Raw genomic sequence first — 17,668 nt, forward strand, 5'->3', positions numbered from 1 at the left:
CCAGGTATGGCTATTCCAGACTCTAAGCAGACACGGTAACCTTGGGCATGTGACTGCTCCTCACCTGAACATTTGAAGGTGCGATTTGTCAAGATTCCAGATTGAAAGTGACAGGAAGTCAGTGTAATATACTTCAAAACAGGGCAGTGGTTAACATCCTCACTTAGAGGAGAGGTCTGGGAGGAGGTTCTCCAGCAGGCCCTCACAGCCCTGCTCCAGGCGTACCTCCTGCCAGCTCTGCATCACCAGAGGGAAAAGGATCTTCCCTTTCCCATGGTCTCAACAGAAATCCCAGTGGGGACTCCTCTCTGAACTCTGAGAAAGGCACCTGAGCGGCTGGCAGAGTGGAGGGAGCCAGCGTCTCACCAGTGGAGGGAGGGGAAGAGGCCATGAGTCTCCAAACACCGTATAGACGAGGGTGAGTGAGGGGGTGTAGCAAAGCAGTACTGATACTAGAAGAGGGAACAGGTGCTGGGCAGGCAAAAGTAACAGGTGTCTACTGCAGGGTAACCACACCAGCCTCATGGCCTTGATGTAAACGAAACCCTTAGCTCAATGCCTGGAACCTTAAAACGTTAGCTGTTGTCGCTGTTGTGATTATTGTCATTATTGACAGGGAGACCCTGTGGCTTGCCTTCTTATCCCTTCAGAACTAATTCCTTTGCCAGGGACACAAACAGGCTTAGAGCCATGGCACCTCTCAGCCCCCTGAGACACAAAGTTGGCAGCCAGGCTCAGTGAGGCCCTGATCACACGCTCCTCTCGCCAAGTGGGTCTCCTCTCTTTATCGAATCAAGGCCCTGTTCATCCCTGCCTCCTCCTTCGCGCAGCCTTCCTGCACACCTCGCTGAAAGAACACACGTGGAACAGTCTGCTACCTATTGGCACTATCTGCTCAAATAAATGAACTGTGAGAGGCCAGCGCCTGGGTCTCACATGCTTTCTGTTACACCCCTCCTTCCCTCCCTCTCCCTTCCAGGCCCATAATACAAATCTGGCCACACAGCAGGACCCAGTAAGTACCAAGCAATCCAGGGGCCTTTCTGGTGCCTGGAGGGCAGGGCCCTGGCCTGTTGGAGGACATCAGGTCCTGGGACAGGAAGGCCATCTCTGTCAGTTAGGAATTGAGTTCAACTCCAGTAACTGGCTGAGACTGCCTTGTGTACCCAGAGTCAAGCTCCCCGATTAGTAGAAGAATGGCAATGTTTTAGAATCCCAAATTTTAAAATGAAATCTCAATACTTACTTTAATAGCAGGACTTTAAAGGAACTTTTATTGTGAACATTTTATAATCTATTCAAAGGTAGGAAGAAGGGTATAATGAACTTCTATGTGCCCCCCCCCCCACTCAGTTCCAGTGATTGTTAACATGTGCTAATCCTGTTTCCTCCATTGCACCCCTCCCACCGTTGGGTTATTTTTAAACAAATCCAAACATCATATATTTCATCCATCAGTTCAATGTGTTTCTAAAAGGTAGTCTTTCAACACACACACACACCACAATACCTTTTCATCTCTAAAAAAATAAAAGTGCTAATTCATTATATCATCACATAGCCAGTCATGTTCAGATTTCCCTAGTTGTCTCATCTTTCTTTTTTAAGAGCTGACTTGTTTCAACAGGATGCAAAAACACAAGCTCCACATGTTGCGTTAGTAGAACACCAGTTCTCTCCAAGGGAGCAGTGTGTGCAGATGAAATCGTGCACCTCCCACTTCCTTGTGTCTCAGTCTGGCCACGGATATAGAAGTGGAAGTGTGGAGGGGGCTCCCAAAAAGACTCTGTAAAAGGAGCTGTCAGCAGGGAGATGAACACCTTTTATTCTCCCCTCCTTCCTTCTTCCTGGAACTTGAGATATGATTTCTGGAGCTCTAGCAGCTGTCTTGGGCCCTGAGGCGACCACCAGAGGAGGGTGGCAGACAGAAAGAAGGAAGCTCATTTTCCATTCCACTACTATTTCTGGTGTTTACTATCAAATCATTTAAGAGTAGGTTCAGTTTTTAAAAAAAATATATTCCTTGTAGAGAAAGGTGAGAGAGAAGGGGGGAAGAGCAGGGAGCATCAACTCCCATATGTGCCTTGACCAGACAAGCCCAGGGTTTCAAACCAGCAACCTCAGTGTTCCAGGTCAACACCTTATACACTGCACCACCACAGGTCAGGTCAGGCCAAGAGTAGATTCAGTTTTTTTTGTTTTTTGGGGGTTTTTTTCCCATTTTTCTGAAGCTGGAAACAGGGAGAGACAGTCAGACAGACTCCCGCATGCGCCCGACCGGGATCCACCCGGCACACCCACCATGGGGCGACGCTCTGCCCACCAGGGGGCGATGCTCTGCCCATCCTGGGTGTCACCATGTTGCGACCAGAGCCACTCTAGCGCCTGAGGCAGAGGCCACAGAGCCATCCCCAGCGCCCGGGCCATCTTTGCTCCAATGGAGCCTTGGCTGCGGGAGGGGAAGAGAGAGACAGAGAGGAAAGCGCGGCGGAGGGGTGGAGAAGCAAATGGGCGCTTCTCCTGTGTGCCCTGGCCGGGAATCGAACCCGGGTCCTCCGCATGCTAGGCCAACGCTCTACCGCTGAGCCAACCGGCCAGGGCTAGATTCAGTTTTAATAAGTAGAAAATAACCGTGGCCTGATAGCTTTGTTGGTTGATGCATGGTCCAGAGGTCCAGAGGTTGCCAGTTCAGTTCCTGGACACATACAGGAACAGATTGATATCCCCCCCCTTTCTCTAAAATCAGTAAAATAAACATTTAAAAAATAGAAAACAAAAATATTTTTAAAGTAGTGGCTTAAACATGATAGAAATTATTTTTCTCTCTCAAGTAAAATAAGCTAGAGGTAAGCAGTCCAGAGTGCTATGTAACTAATTGCACCCAATAGTTAGAAGTATGAAACCATAATTGCTCTCCTATTTCAGTTCCTGATGTCAGAAAGCTGGGATTCCTGGGGGCTGGGCTGCAGTCATTCCTAGTGTGAACGGGTCTGGAGAAGCCCTGGGTTTCTGCTTCAATTCCCAGCCAAGTGGGTCTTTCAGAACATCAGCTGCCTTCCCCCAGAGCAGGAGAGTCAAAACAGAAGGAGAGACAGAGCTCCTCAAGGCGGAAGCTGGTCTTCCCTCAATCTCAGAAATGAACACCCCCTAGGCCTTTTTCATCCTTCTTGTCCTTGTGTTCCAGGTCCCCTTGGCTCCTGCTCTGTCACCCCTGCACCACTGCCCTGTGCACCCTGTCTCATTGTCCCTCCATCCCAGCCCTCTAGCTTCTGGAGAACATTTCCAGTCCCAGCCTGTTTCTCTGTCTCTGTCCTTCCTTCTGTCCCACTTGTGCCTCTGACGTCTGATTTGGCCCAACCACCATCTCACTATGTGCTCCAAGCCAGCTGGGCCCAAGGTCCACACCTGTCCCAGTCTCCCCTCACGGCCACCCCCTCCCCGCACACCCCTGGCCACACCCCTGTCTGGGGTGCCCCACTCTCTTCTCCCTTCATCCAATGGCTTCCCACAAGCCAGGCCCTGGGGGAGCCCCTGCCTCCAGGAAGCCCCTCGTTGTGGTCTATAGTACTTTCATGACCTTTATTCCTCCTGGCCCAAAGGTCAGTTGCGGAGATGGGACAAAGACCCTGAGCTCCCCCCCCCCCCCGGGCTTGCAGCGAGTTTCATGGAGTGGCTGGCCCAGGGGTGGTTAAGCACCTCTCTGTGCTAAACTCCCTTTCCATTGGCCAGGGGTGGGGGTTCCCCTCCAGTGATCACATAAAAGAGGAGGTCTACACCCCTCTTCTCTGGTCCCCACCACTAAGACAGGGCCTGGATCCAGCTGAGGCTTTTCTGTCTTCCCCACGTGATGCAGAGAGGGTTAGATTGATGCTCGGTGGCCAGGGCAGCCTTCTGAGGTGATCTTATTCTGGCCAGTGGCTCCTGAGGCCGAGTTTCCAGAGTCCTTCTGCTCCTCTCAGTTTCCGTCTTGCTTACAGCCTCCTCGGCATTCTGGGGCCCCACCTTGACCTTCCAACAAACAAGCCCCTGCTTGCTTACGCAGCCACATGGGTCACTGGCTACTAGGAGTGCGGCCAAGGGGCAGTCAGGTGGAGAGGTCCTGGCTCTTCCTGAGATCGAGGCTCAAGGCCCCTGTTATCAGGGGTCTGGGGTCTCTGGGTAGGGCGGGTTTCCCGGGCTCGGTGTTTGGGTGGCCTCGACGGTTTCTTCTAGCTACTGCCAGGCACCTCAGGTAGAACTCAAGGGCCTGGGGGGGACGCGATGCCCCGGACCTCCCCGGCTCCAGCTGCCACGAGCTCTGCGGTGCGTGAGAGCGCAAGGGCCGGCCCGGGACTCTGGGATGCAGCGCGAGGCTATGGCGCCCCTTGGTGGCCGAGGCAGGGACGCCCCCACCCTCTCGCAGCGCCAAGATGGCCGGAGTGGCTGTGTCCTACTCTGACCAGCTCCAGGAAGAGCCCCCTACTCGTGGATGGGTCACTTCTGTCCCCGCAGGGAGCAACTGGGAACCTCAGGTTGCTCGCCGGCTCCAGCTGCAGTGAGCGGCGGCCGGGCACATGGAAGGCCTGGAAGTCACCCCTGGGGACTGGGCTACCGCAGCGGCCCAGCCCCCTAGGGTCGTTCCTGTGATCCTGGGTTCACGTCCCCTTTCACCCACAGCCTGCGGGGTCCACATGCAGGAACAAGACCGGGTGTACTTCTCACCTCCCAAACCCGCTCCAGACTGTGCGAGGGACCGCCCGACCCCAGAACGTTCTCTGAGGAGTGGGAGGTTCTGGGTTCCCTCTTGTGATTTATGTGCTCCTAAAAATTCCTGCTCTACCTGGAGGCTCCAGGCAGCACTGCCCAGGAGGTGGCCACGGCCACTTGTGGCTATTGAGCCGTTGAAGAGTGGCCAGTGAAGAACCCAACTGTTCATCTTATTTAATTTTAATTTCAAATTAAAGGCAAGCAGTGTAAGTCGTTCTGTAGCACAGCTTCGTTTTCGTAAGGCTGCCTGTCACTTTCAATGTTGAAAATGTAGCGTCCGAGTTGAGTTGCGCTGTGTCAAGTAAAACACCGGATTTCAAGCCATTAATGCACAAATAATAATGTGCAATAGCTCATTCGTTTTTAAAAAGGATTTTATTTATTTTAAAGAGAAGAGAGAAAGTGGGGAAGGGGCAGGAAGTTGCTTTTGTGCCTTGACTCCACAAGCCCAGCGTTTGGAACCAGTGACTTCAGCGTTCTAGGTCCAAGCTTTACCCCCTGCGCCACCACAGGTCAGCCTCATTCATTTTTATTTTTATTTTTATTTTTTTTCATTTTTCTGAAGCTGAAAACAGGGAGAGACAGTCAGTCAGACTCCCGCATGCGCCCGACCGGGATCCACCCGGCACGCCCACCAGGGGGCGACGCTCTGCCCATCCTGGGCGTCGCCATGTTGCGACCAGAGCCACTCTAGCGCCTGAGGCAGAGGCCACAGAGCCATCCCCAGCGCCCGGGCCATCTTTTGCTCCAATGGAGCCTTGGCTGCGGGAGGGGAAGAGAGAGACAGAGAGGAAAGCGCGGCGGAGGGGTGGAGAAGCAAATGGGCGCGTCTCCTGTGTGCCCTGGCCGGGAATCGAACCCGGGTCCTCCGCACGCTAGGCCGACGCTCTACCGCTGAGCCAACCGGCCAGGGCCTCATTCATTTTTAAATAGTAATCACACACTGAAATATTTTGGATATATGAGTTAAATAAAACATTGATTTTACTTGTTTTAAAATGTGGCTTCTCAAAAGTTTTATGTTACTTTTGTAGATGGCATTCATTCTACATCTGTCTTTCTGCTCTAGTGGGTTAGGCCGAGTTTTCTGGTCTGACTTTAGGGCAGGCCGCAGAGGTTGGGGACTCTGCTGTCAGTGGAAATGGGGTCTGTGTGGGGAAAGGGCCTGACCCTGAGGGACCAAGCCCATGCGACTCCTGGGCAGGAGGTGAGCCAGGCTCACAGGGTCAACCGGGAAGCATCTCCTAGGAGCCCCAGATGGCAGGCTCACACAGACATGGTGCCCGAAGCCCCTGCAGGTTGTTAGAGGGGCACCGGGCATGGCACAGCATGAGCTCATGCAAAGAACACTCATCTATGTCCTGAAGACCTGGCCTCTAGCATTGGCTGTACCACTTGCTATGTGCCTGGGTCTCTTGGCACCTCACAAGCAGTTAATGTGAAATGGGGCTGTGATCTGGTCACCAGGGGCCCCCAGGGCCAGTGTGAGGATCATAGGGGGAAGCCCTCCTCGGCCACTGCTGACAGTGGCTCCACCGGAGGAGGGCATTACAGACTTTCACGTTTCTGGGATGCTGATTTGCTCTGGAACCCTGCAGAAGTGCAGCTTTTAAAAGCTTCATTCTACACTTTTAAATGCACAGCAGTGGACTGGAGCAGGCATCTGATTCCTTTGTAGAGCCAAGGAGAACAGAATCTGGGCTGAAGCTTCGCAAAGGGAGCTGCTGGCTCTGCAGTGGCGGGCAGGACAGGCAGGGCCACAGGGAGTGAGGCTGAGACAGACGTGCAAGCCAGCCGTGGTCAGCAGCCCCTCTCCAGGTCCTTGGCAGTGACTGGGCTGCCCAAAGTTTGAGTTTTTCCCTGCCACCGCAACCACATGACACCAGGTCCTAGGATCCAAGTTTGAGACCCAAAGAGCTCTGAGGAACCCAGGTTCACAGAAGTGCTGGCCCTTCAAAAAATAAACATCCTCATTATAGACCACACACACACACCCCTCACACACAGAGCAAGAAGAGAAGTGCTCCTGTATCTTTTACCTTCTAACGTTAAACCCCATCAGGGTAACTTCAGTTCCCAGAAGTCCTGGGCACACACGTGCCCTACGACGCAAGGCACTGGAGAGCAGGGTTGGCTCAAGGGGGACTGTTCTGGGCTCATCCAGGGATCTGAGACCCTGAGAAGCCTGTGAGCATCTTCTCAGAAGCAGCACTGCCCAGTCTGTCGGGCTTCAGGGCCTCTGCAGGACCAAGGACTGAGAGCCAGACACCTTCTCTCTGCCTGGGTTCTGGGTGGGAGCAGGAAATGCCAGGGCTCCATGTCACAGAAACTCATTCTGGGGGAGAGAGCAGCCTTCAGAGATGGCAGGAGAATTTAAGGCGAGTACAAGTTCTGGGGTGCCAAGCCCACAACTTTCATTTCCAGGACTCCATGCCTCAGAAAGCCCCCTTTCTCAGGAAGGGCACCCCCTCTGGGGAAGCAGCAGGACTGAGTCTGCGGTAGGAGGGTGCTGGGTGAGGTTACAGGTGGATGAAGAGACCCAAGCCCCACTGACTGGGCTGGGGCTCCTCATGGAGATTTTAAAGCAGTTGCCTTGTGTGAATCCTCACATGACCCACCCAGATCTCTTCATTCTCCTTTTGGCTGGAAAATGAGTGCTCTACACTCCAAAGCTCTTTGGGTCCAAAAACTCTGTTCTGATTCTGAAACCTTGTTGTTTCTTGGGTTGATGTAGTTTCTCCAGATACCATACCCTGTGATATGTATTGTTTCAGAGCCCAGATGGAATTGAGTCACAAAGTGTCTGAGTCAGAACCTACTAGTTCAGAGAACCTGATTTTACAGATGAACCTGCACAGCTAGTCCACGAGAGATGAGGCTGCACAGCCAGGTAATGGGAGATGGGACTAGAACTCAGTGCTGGTTCAATCCGTTGGTCCACTGCACCCTGGGCAGAGGAGCCAGTGAGAGCACCTGCGAAGAGCCTGGTGAATGTTTTGCTTCTGAGCACTGGAGGCAGCCAGGGTAGCTTGAGGCTTGAGGTGTTCTTCACACCGGATATTTCCTAGGTGGCCTTGACGCCCTCTCCCTGGTAGATACAAAGCTGGGCCTACTGCAGAGTACATGAGGATGCAGCAAGAAAATAATGGAGTGTGGGGGAAATGAATAAGGAGAGGAAAACAGTGGAGAGTTAGGGGAACGAGAACATGTGACCAAAGGACCTCTTCCCTGGGTCTTAAGGGATTTCTGACACAATGCAATCCAGTACCAAATATTTTCCAATAAACTAGGCAATATTGCCACCTGGTGGTCATTGCAGGCATGTGCTTCAGAAAGGAATGGAAATGCAGCACTAATCCAGGGGTCTTTTGATGCAATACCCACAGCTGTCCCCTCCTTGGTTGAGGCTGGCACCAAGAACCCCCAGGGGCGCCTGTTGGGGCAGATTGGCCACCAGCAGAAAGCTACACTGTGAACCCCAGGCCAAGTAGGTACCATTTGCTCAGCACTAGTTGCCAGGATAGAAGATCAAGGCTAACAATAACAGGGGAGCCATGCCTGCTGATCCCCTTGGGGGAAACGGGCTCTTCAGGCTACAGGCTTTGGTGAGACCTCACAGCCAGCCCGGTTTATAGCCAGCAGTCACCTGCTGCTCTAGGTACACAGGCCTGCAGGCAAGACCTCCTGGTTACTACTCCCTACACAGGACACTCCCTTCCCAAGCTAACCCAGTCTGCCTTGTAGGAGCTTCTGCATAAAAAAAATAAAAAATAAAAAAGGCCAGTTCCTGCTCAGGAGTCGGATGAACAGAAAGGATGTTTTAAAAATCAGGCTAAGGGATCATGGGGGCTCTTATCTTATTCATCAAGGTCCAGCCATTTGCCAAGGTATATACACATTTTATTTAAAAAAGTTTACAGTTTTCATTATACACAACTATTAAGAGGTTCTAGTTAGAGGAGGCGTTTGTCCTGTTGACAGAAGTGCCCACAGAGCATCACAATGCAAGGAGGAAGGTGTGGGTGGGAGGGAGGAGTTAGAGGAAAAAATGAGTGATGAAAAACTTAGATTTCAATTAAGGGCTGGTTAAGTCCCTTTAATCTCTTCAAGTATCACACAATATGTACCAAATACAATCAGTAAAGAGTGGCCATTTATTCCCAAGGCCACGGCCAAGACGAAGGTTTGCAGAATTAGGAGTCCTGGCCCCTCCTCAGGTGAGTGGAGAACCTTCACACCTGAGGGCTGTTAGCTCCCTTCCCCCAGGGGCCTCCACTCCAGCCAGTCTCTGATGGGGTCACCACCAGTGTTCCTGCCAGAGAAAATAGGAACATGGATTCAGAAGTCCAAAGAACACAGGTCTTTGTGCCCAGTCAGAAATTATTTCAGTCAATAGGGCTGTGAACTCCTTTAGGAAGCTGATGAAATTGTTAACGGCTTTCCCTTTTCTGAGTTCCTAGAACGTAGGAGGGTCACATGCCATATAAAATCTAATACTAGTTTCCAGAAACATGACCGATGGAAGCGAGTGGAGGATGTTCTTCGTGATTCTCAGGCACCCTAACAGGAGGCTTAATAAAAAGCAGGTGTCAGGTCAAGGCCAGCAAGGGCTTCAGGGAGACTTTGAGGGGAAAAAAAATTCCTTCAAATGGAACACTCTCCAGAGCTTAGATCAGCCAGTTGGCAATTAGAACAGCTTTTGAAGTGGAAAACTGTTAGGTACAGGAGCGGTACGTGGCAACTTCTGGTAATTATCAGGCTAGTATAAAATGCTGGTTGAAACGGCACAGTAACCTCAAGAAGGGCAGGGAGATAAAAAACGCCAGCCTCTGGGATGGCTACCAATAAACACGACCCATCTTGCAGCAGCCATCTTACTTGTTGGTGTTTGGGGAGAGACTGGGCTGTCGCTGAACGGTGGGGGGGCAAAAACGGCCTGCGCTGCTGAACCACAGGTAGGATTTCAAAAACTGGGAGGACTAAAAAGGGCCGGGAGCCTGCCAGGGCGCTGACTCACCGCTCCCACCTGTACGAGCAGGAACGCTCAGCCTTTCTGAGGGACTCCAGGTGCTGTCCTGAGTGCGCTGACAACCCGGAAGACCTTTTGTTGCTGAAACACCCTTGACTGAGCCTGACTCTCCCATCTGTTTTGGGGGGCCCAGAGTCCTCAGATGCACACCAGGCCACTCCCCATTCCCTCTGCACCTGTACGTGTGGTCTCCTACAGCTACCTCTTCTGGGTACAGGGAAGGGACAAAAAGCATTAAGATGGGATTATGGTCAACTTATCAAAAGTCAGTTTTGCAGTGGACAGGAAAAGACCCACACAGAGCCAGAAACAAGCCTGGGACCAAGGGTAGTGCTCCAATGAGACAGACTTGCAGACCTAGAAAGGATAGCTTGATGCCAATAGCATCTCCAGAAGCCTCCAGTGCTAGTAAGAGAGAAGCCCTAACTACACCTTCACCACAGACTTGGATGGGCACACCAGACACGGAGAAACGCACGCACACAGTTGCCACACTCGGATCTGCTTCTTAACCCTGCGACCTCCCCCCGCCCCGTCTTCACTGAGGACTCCGGCACCAGCGTGTGCTGGAGCTCTCAAAAGCAGTCACGCTGACGTCTTTTCCTTAGAAAACCATGGATTTGGTCGGGAGCAGAGATGTGACACTGCTCACATATCTTCCCTAAACTTGGTTCTTCTAGTTTTTTTGGACAAGATTTAAAGCAATTATCTCATTTTTTGAAAGGTAATTAGAACACTATTGTTTATACAATATTGAAAAAATACAATTTTTTATTGTTTGAACTCAAATCACCACCCAGCACTGTAAGCTTACCCTAAGTCGCACCTACAATAACGGTTATAGCACAAGCAAACTGCTAACTCAGCAGGTAAGCAAGGTGGTGCCAGCAGAGACCCTCCCCCCAAAGTAACGAGAAGACACGTGCTAGATAAGAGTTAAAGTACACCATTACATGTTAAATAGTTAATACTACCCTTCCAACAAGCCACAGATGCTAGATAGATAACTCAGTACGGTTAACTAACCACAGCCCTACATAACTGCACTTCAATTTTTTTTTTTAAAAGAAAACCTTTTGCTTCATGCCCGTAATTAACATAAAATAAGTAAATTCTTTGTCGTTTTTTTTATTTAGGAAAATAATCATGCTAAAAGCAAGTTGTATTTTATATAGATTTTCAAAGAAAAGATTGATTGTGCTTTTTGAATAAAAGACAGGATATCTTCCCATCTTATTGACTCAAATCTTGTGGAATACAGCACTTCTAAACTAAAACACACATCAGAAAGAAAAATTAAATGATCCCAGTGGGACTTTCAAAAATTGTTTTTAGAAGGTTTTTAGGATTGACTAATTCTGCTCTTGTTCTGTTGGCTGCGACACAGGAGAATGCAGAGGTGCCGTCTAGAGCCCCCCACATTCAGCCGGCGACACCCAGATGGGAAAGAACCCTGACGAATGCTGAGCTGAGTGAGCATATCATTAGCAGCCATTTTCAACTATCCGATTCCTCCTAACACACAGGAGAGGCTTCTTCCTTCAGAACCTGTTTCACTGCTACATCCTATTTCTGAACCCTTTCCTCTCAGTCACACTGAAAAAAAGCTATGTTTTCCCCATGGAGCGTCACTCTGGGTATAAGAACCTTTATTTGTTCCAATTAGCACTCGTTTGAAATTGAGAACGTGTTGTGGATTTGAAACACCCCTTCCCTGCGCCCAGGATGATGCTCAGGCTGCTGCCACCCAAACCCAAACCCAAACCCAAACCCACACGTGAGCGCGAGCGCCCAGGAGTCCCGGCCAGCAGATGGTCTTGGTCTTCTTCCCGGGCCTAATGGGGCACCGAGCAGCTGTCCGAGGAGGAAGCCATCTCCTGGCAGGTGACGATTAAATCTGTAACCTGTCTAAGCACAGTTCACACACACACCAAAAAAACCAAACAAGCCCCCAAAACAAAAGTAACCCACAACCACCCTCACATTTCAAATTAAAGCTTGTAGTCCAGGGTAGCGGTCTCAAAGTGGCCGACAGCCGGAGGGGAGGCTGCCGTGCGGGAGGAGAGGAGGTGTCTTCCCTGTCATTGTCCTCAGGAAGGGCTGCATTACAAGGCCAACCCAGGAGAGTGGGTCGGGATCGGAACACACTTCCTGTGGCTCTCCAAAGCATCACACTTGAGGTTGCAGGGCCGCGGAGTGAGAAGGGCAGGGACCTACAGATAAAAATGTACTTAAAACCCGAGTCAAAAATTGTTTTACATTTCAATATTCCAATCAGCTCCCTGCTCACACTGTGGCTGCATGGTCACGGGGCTGCCTAGGGCTCCTGGGAAGGGGCGCTCTGGCTGGCGCAGCTGGCTCTACACGCGACCGCAGCAGGCCTGTCCTACCCTATTTTTTGCTTTCCATTTTGAAAAAGCACTATTCTATCTTCCCATCCAAGAGCTGGTTGGTTTGGTTTGTTTCTTTGGAAGCAACTTTTTCCTGTTCTTGTTCCTCATGTCTGCCTACCAGAGCGGCTATTTTGTTTGCCAGTTCAGTAGCACACAGGCTGACTTGGCCAAATGGACGTGTGAATGCATGCATTCGGACTGCATATTGCTACCAAAATGGAATGTGGGAATATGCTATGCACCTCAGGTTGAGAAATGACCAAGAAATCAAGATCTAAAGGGTGATATATAATATATATATATCAATGCTATTATTCATAAAAACCTTGTTTAGTAATAAAAAAAATTGCTTTGTTTAAATATGAATATTATAGTCTGCTTCTCATGGGTAGGAAATAATAGTCTTTCTGAAAAGCAGGTGCCTTTTCTACTACAACTCCATGTCCTGGGCCTCGTCTTCCGAGAAGTCAGACATGGAACTCTCTGATGAGCTGTCGCCGGTGCCCTCTTCCTGCTCCTTCAGCGCCTCCTCCGTGGCGTACTTCTGGATGTACTCTGCATGGGGCGGGAGAGAAAGTGACTGAGCAGGCGGCCCTGCTCCAGCGACCCGAGCTGGCAGGTCCCAGGGCAGTCCCGCTCCCCTCACATGCCAGGGGTGACAGTGACCGCTGCGGTCACGAAAGCTAAGGACAGGACTGGAGTTTATGCATTTTGCCCCATTAGTAAGAGAGGTAAAGCAGGACATGTGACTTGTAGGGGAGTGAATACAACTGTGTCACCATCCTAGAATTCCCTGGGCCATCACCTCCCAGATGGATAAACACCTGCTGGGGGATGAGCCCCCCCCCGGGGGGGGTGCACGAAGGGCACAGGAAGGTCAACGAAGGCCAGGACGGCGGAGAGTGGCAGACGGCCTCCAGTCCCCTCAGCTTCTCTGCTGGTTGCCAGGACGGCTGCCCTCCTCTACACTTGACGGATTGGGAGAGTGTGACCCTTGCATTTTCTTTTAACTTTTTCTACTAATGAAAGGATTCACCTCCCAGATAGCACTAAACTCGTTACGATTCCATAGTAATTTATAAGGAAATGCAGTTATATAATTAGAGTCAGCCCAGCTCTATTATTTTAGAAATAATGTTAGTTGAAACAGATTCTGCCTGTCTGGTTTTTGAAGTAGCTGGTAAGTCTCTCAATCTGACCGGAAGGAGCTACTAGCTGGACACACGGCTAGCTCAGGTGACTTTATCACGTATTATTTACTTGAAGATTTATGCTGCTATAACCTAGGCTGAAAAAAATCTTAAGAACTGCTGAGGAAAAAACAAACTTGTTCTTAAAGTCTCTAAGTGCATACTGTTCTCAAGTAAACAGCCTACACAGACCATGAGGAGACAAGGCAGCTAGAATCCTGCTCATAATGCCAGCAGGAGAAAAAACATGTCTACGCGCCCTGAAACTTTGTTTTTGCTCTCGTGGAACCGCAGGGACGAAAGGGAAGAGGAGGATAAGGCAGACGCACGCAGCCAGCCAAAGTGGAAGGACTCAGTGCAGGAACCTAGATAAGCCTGTTCCTCATACTTGTAAAAGGCTGTTTAAAAGAGTAAGTGACAGACCATATGTGGCCAAATCTGGCCCTTTATAAAAAAGTTTGCAGATTTCTGACTTGAGTCCTACAAATTCATAGTAAAATTTTACAATGAAATAATAAGTTGAGGGGGAGGGAAGCCCCTGACTAGATAGAAAATCATTAGTTTACCTTTTAGAGTGAGAGAAATGTTTATTAAAGCCCTAGACATTCTATTTTTACTCTCTAATGGGTTGGCTACTAGCACTGACCAGGTAGCTCAGTTGGCTGGGGCGTCATCCCCATACTCTAAAGTTGCGGGTTTGATCCCCAGTCAGGGCTTGTATAGGAATCAACCAATGAATGAATGAATGGGTGGAACAATGGACCGCTCTCCACCCCCTCACCTCTCTCTCTCTAAAATCATTAATGGGTTGGCTCCTTCGTTTCTCCCTTCATAGGAAGATGCTGCACTTTGACACTGTAATGTGATACTATCAGCCTTATTAAGTCTATTCAAGGAAACACATGCCTATTAAGTGTGAGAAGGCCTTTCAGGAGAGAAGAATGAAGAACAAGGTCATGACTATGAAGAGAAAAGGCAGCTAGCTGCTCAGTGCCATCAGAGGGAAGCATGGCGGATGGCCCTCCAGCCCGCAAGTCAGGAAGAAGTCACAGCTGCCTTGACCCCTGAGAGAATTGTGTCGCTGCAGCCAGGGGACACAGCTCCAGGGAAAGCCACAGTCTTGCCAAAAGCACGGGGAGAAGGATGCAGCTGGGTATTAAAACACAGCATTTTGAGAGAACTACATTTGTTTTCTTTCTTTAAAAAATTTTGAAGCAAATAAAATGTGCAGGTTCACTTGCTGGATGGTTGGTACATGGATGACTATGGTGCCGAGATTTTCCCCGACCAGATAAGAAAAAGAAGCTAGTTGGGGGTCTGACACTCATCCAATTGTCAAGTACTGATGCAGGTAGAGGGGTGAAGGCGAAGGTGTGCCTCACACACAGAGGCAGAGCCTGGTGTTGCAAGCTGATCTGGCGCTCAGTGAGGCTGCGCAGGGCACTATGCCACTCCAGACAGCACCCATGAGGCCCTCTCGTATAGGCAGTCACACATTTACAAGAGAAAACAGGAAACAGCAGCAACTCAGTATGAATGCTGGTGATGCTCACGGTAAGAAAGGGTACATATGGCCCTGGCCGGTTGGCTCAGTGGTGGAGCGTTGGCCTGGTGTGCAGGAGTCCCGGATTCGATTCCCGGCCAGGGCACACAGGAGAAGCGCCCATCTGCTTCTCCACCCCTCCCCCTCTCCTTCCTCTCTGTCTCTCTCTTCCCCTCCTGCAGCCGAGGCTCCACTGGAGCAAAGATGGCCCAGGCGCTGAGGATGGCTCTGTGGCCTCTGCCTCAGGCACTAGAATGGCTCTGGTTGCAACAGAGGAACACCCCAGAGGGGCAGAGCATCACCCCCTGGTGGGCATGCCGGGTGGATCCCAGTCGGGCGCATGCGGGGAGTCTGTCTGACTGCTTCCCCGTTTCCAGCTTCGGAAAAAAGCAAAAAAAAAAAAAAAAAAAGAAAGAAAGGGTACATACACCGACTTGCATGTGATGTCAGGCGTGGAAATATCCAGTGGGCAGCTTGGAGACAGGTCACATCTAGACATACTCCTGGAAATCATCTACCTGGAGGAGACTGTCTAAAGTGAGGGATAAATGGGCTTTTCCCAAAGGGTGGGGGAAGGAGGAGGAGGCAGAAGGATCAAATCTTAAAGACAATGACTGTATTTGAGAGTGGAATCAAACGTTTCCAGAAATATAAGAGGTAAAATACCAAAGCTGCAGAGAGGTCCATGAAAACAGGTCATAAGAAGCATCCAAAAGATTAGGAAGAAATGAGATCACAGATTCAGTATAGGATGGGAAACAAACTAGACCTCAGGAGTTTAAGGCAAGGAACCAAAAAATTTGAAAACAAAATAAATAGCAAGACTCCTAAAGGAATCCACAGGAGCAGACAAAGGCTTCAGAAATGGGGTGGCCTCTGAGAGTCTAGGGGAAAGAGGGACCAGAAGGAAGGAGACACATAGGAGGACAAGACGGGACAGCTCCCGGTCCCTATTGCAGGGGTGGACAGATGTAAAGGTACAGTAGGAAGTTGGGGTGGGCTCAGCTTTGACAGCCTGATTTCCTCAGATTACTTAGGAAGACAAAATGATAGCCAACATCAACCTTTCTGAAAGCTAGAACTAGCCATTCCAGGGTACAAATGCAGGCAGGGTCACTTTGTAACTGGTTCTATAGAGCAGGCACGTACTGAAACAGGACCAGAGTTAAATCGCTGCAGCATAATGAACACAAGATAGAAATGTGCTCCATGAAGAGATGTCTGGGCTGCAGACGCTGTTACGTGATTCCTTTGTCAAATTTTTAATACAGCCATAATAGAATTTTATCTGGTTGAAACTGATGGCCCTTTTCCTGAAATACATGTTTATCTGGCTATGCAGACATTCAGCTGCACAAATTAGATAAATTGCATAGCACCTGAGACCTAAGTAAATTAGAGCGGATTTATTTCTACTACACCTCAACAAAAGTACCAAACAAGGCTCTGCAGAGACCAGCGAAGACGAGAAAAGGAACACATCCCACGGGTAGCCCCAAATACTTGTCTGTCTCCCACCTGCACCGTTCGGAGGGAAGACCTGTCTAGTCAAGCTCTCCTAGATGATTTCTACTGCCATCTCTTGCAAATATACCTCAGAGGGGGCCCACGCTTTACAGAAGCTAAAGTTCTGAACTGCTAAGCAGATGAGCAAGTGATGCTAGGAACAGGGTAGATCCCAATGCCTTCCATTTGTTAAGATGAACCAGCTTATTTTCATGGACTGCGAGTTGTTTCCCTTTTTGGTGGAACTTGACGCACCTCGACTTTTCTCAGGACAGTTCTCAAGCAGGCAGAGTGAGCACAACATGATGAACACTGGTAAGCCTACAACCTGTGTGACGCTTTAAATGTTTTTTGCGCCTGACCTGTGGTGGCGCAGTGGATAAAGCGTCAACCTGGAAATGCTGAGGTTGCCGGTTCGAAACCCTGGGCTTGCCTGGTCAAGGCACATATGGGAGTTGATGCTTCCAGCTCCTCCCCACCTTCTCTCTCTCCCACTCTGTCTCTCTCTCTTCCTTTCTCTCTCCTCTCTAAAATGAATAGATAAAATAAAAACTAAAAAATGTTTTTTGCAACTGCAATTTTCTTTTTATGAAATCCATGTCCCGTTAGCATGTAAACTGTTTAATAGAAAAGAGGATTCTAAACTGCTGATGAACTATTTCAGCAGTTCCTCCTTCTTCGAAGACTTGTATGTCAACATAGAGCTCCATGTTTTATAGGACATACTCGAGCTCACTACATGCTCCCTGGAGCTTTAGCATAAGGGAATGCCCTTGTTGATCAAGCTACCCAAAAGAAAATTATTTGCAGCAACCATGACAGATCGAGCAATTCAGTCTCATACTATTCATCACCAGAACGCTGCAGCCCTGTGTAAACAGTTTCAACTTTCTCGGGAAGCAGCATGGCAGATTGGTAAATCCTGTCCAAGGTGTCCTATACTACAATCTGCCCCTTCATTTGGAATTAATCCTCAAGGACTCCTACCAGGACAACTTTGTCAAATGGATGTTACTCATATACCTTCATTTGGCAAACAGTCCTATGTCCACGTTACAGTGGATATATATTCTGGATTTAGAGTAACTTCTGTCAGAACAGGAAAGGCTGCTAAGCATGTTATACTTCATTATCTGTATGCATTGTTCTATTATTGAATTTCCTAAACTGGTTAAACTGACAATGCTCCCGCATATGGAGCAAAAGCATTTACTGTATTTTGTCAAACCTTTCGAATTATGGGTATCTCTTACAATTGTTA

The 17,668-nt window shown here is 49.5% G+C and overlaps 1 protein-coding gene across 4 annotated transcripts in view; it reads right to left on the reverse strand.

The window, feature by feature from the left end:
• Window positions 1-8,633: 8,633 nt before the first annotated feature.
• Window positions 8,634-17,668, reverse strand: part of UBE2H (ubiquitin conjugating enzyme E2 H) — a 111,515-nt gene continuing 102,480 nt past the window's right edge. For all 4 annotated transcript variants that reach the window (XM_066362690.1, XM_066362688.1, XM_066362691.1 and 1 more), the window contains one exon: window positions 8,634-12,723. In XM_066362690.1, coding sequence (XP_066218787.1) covers window positions 12,599-12,723 — 125 coding nt within the window. In that variant the 3' untranslated portion in view covers window positions 8,634-12,598. The remainder of the gene's footprint in view (window positions 12,724-17,668) is intronic.

The sequence above is a fragment of the Saccopteryx leptura genome, chromosome 2 (genome assembly GCF_036850995.1).
Source record: "Saccopteryx leptura isolate mSacLep1 chromosome 2, mSacLep1_pri_phased_curated, whole genome shotgun sequence".
Taxonomy (NCBI): domain Eukaryota; kingdom Metazoa; phylum Chordata; class Mammalia; order Chiroptera; family Emballonuridae; genus Saccopteryx; species Saccopteryx leptura.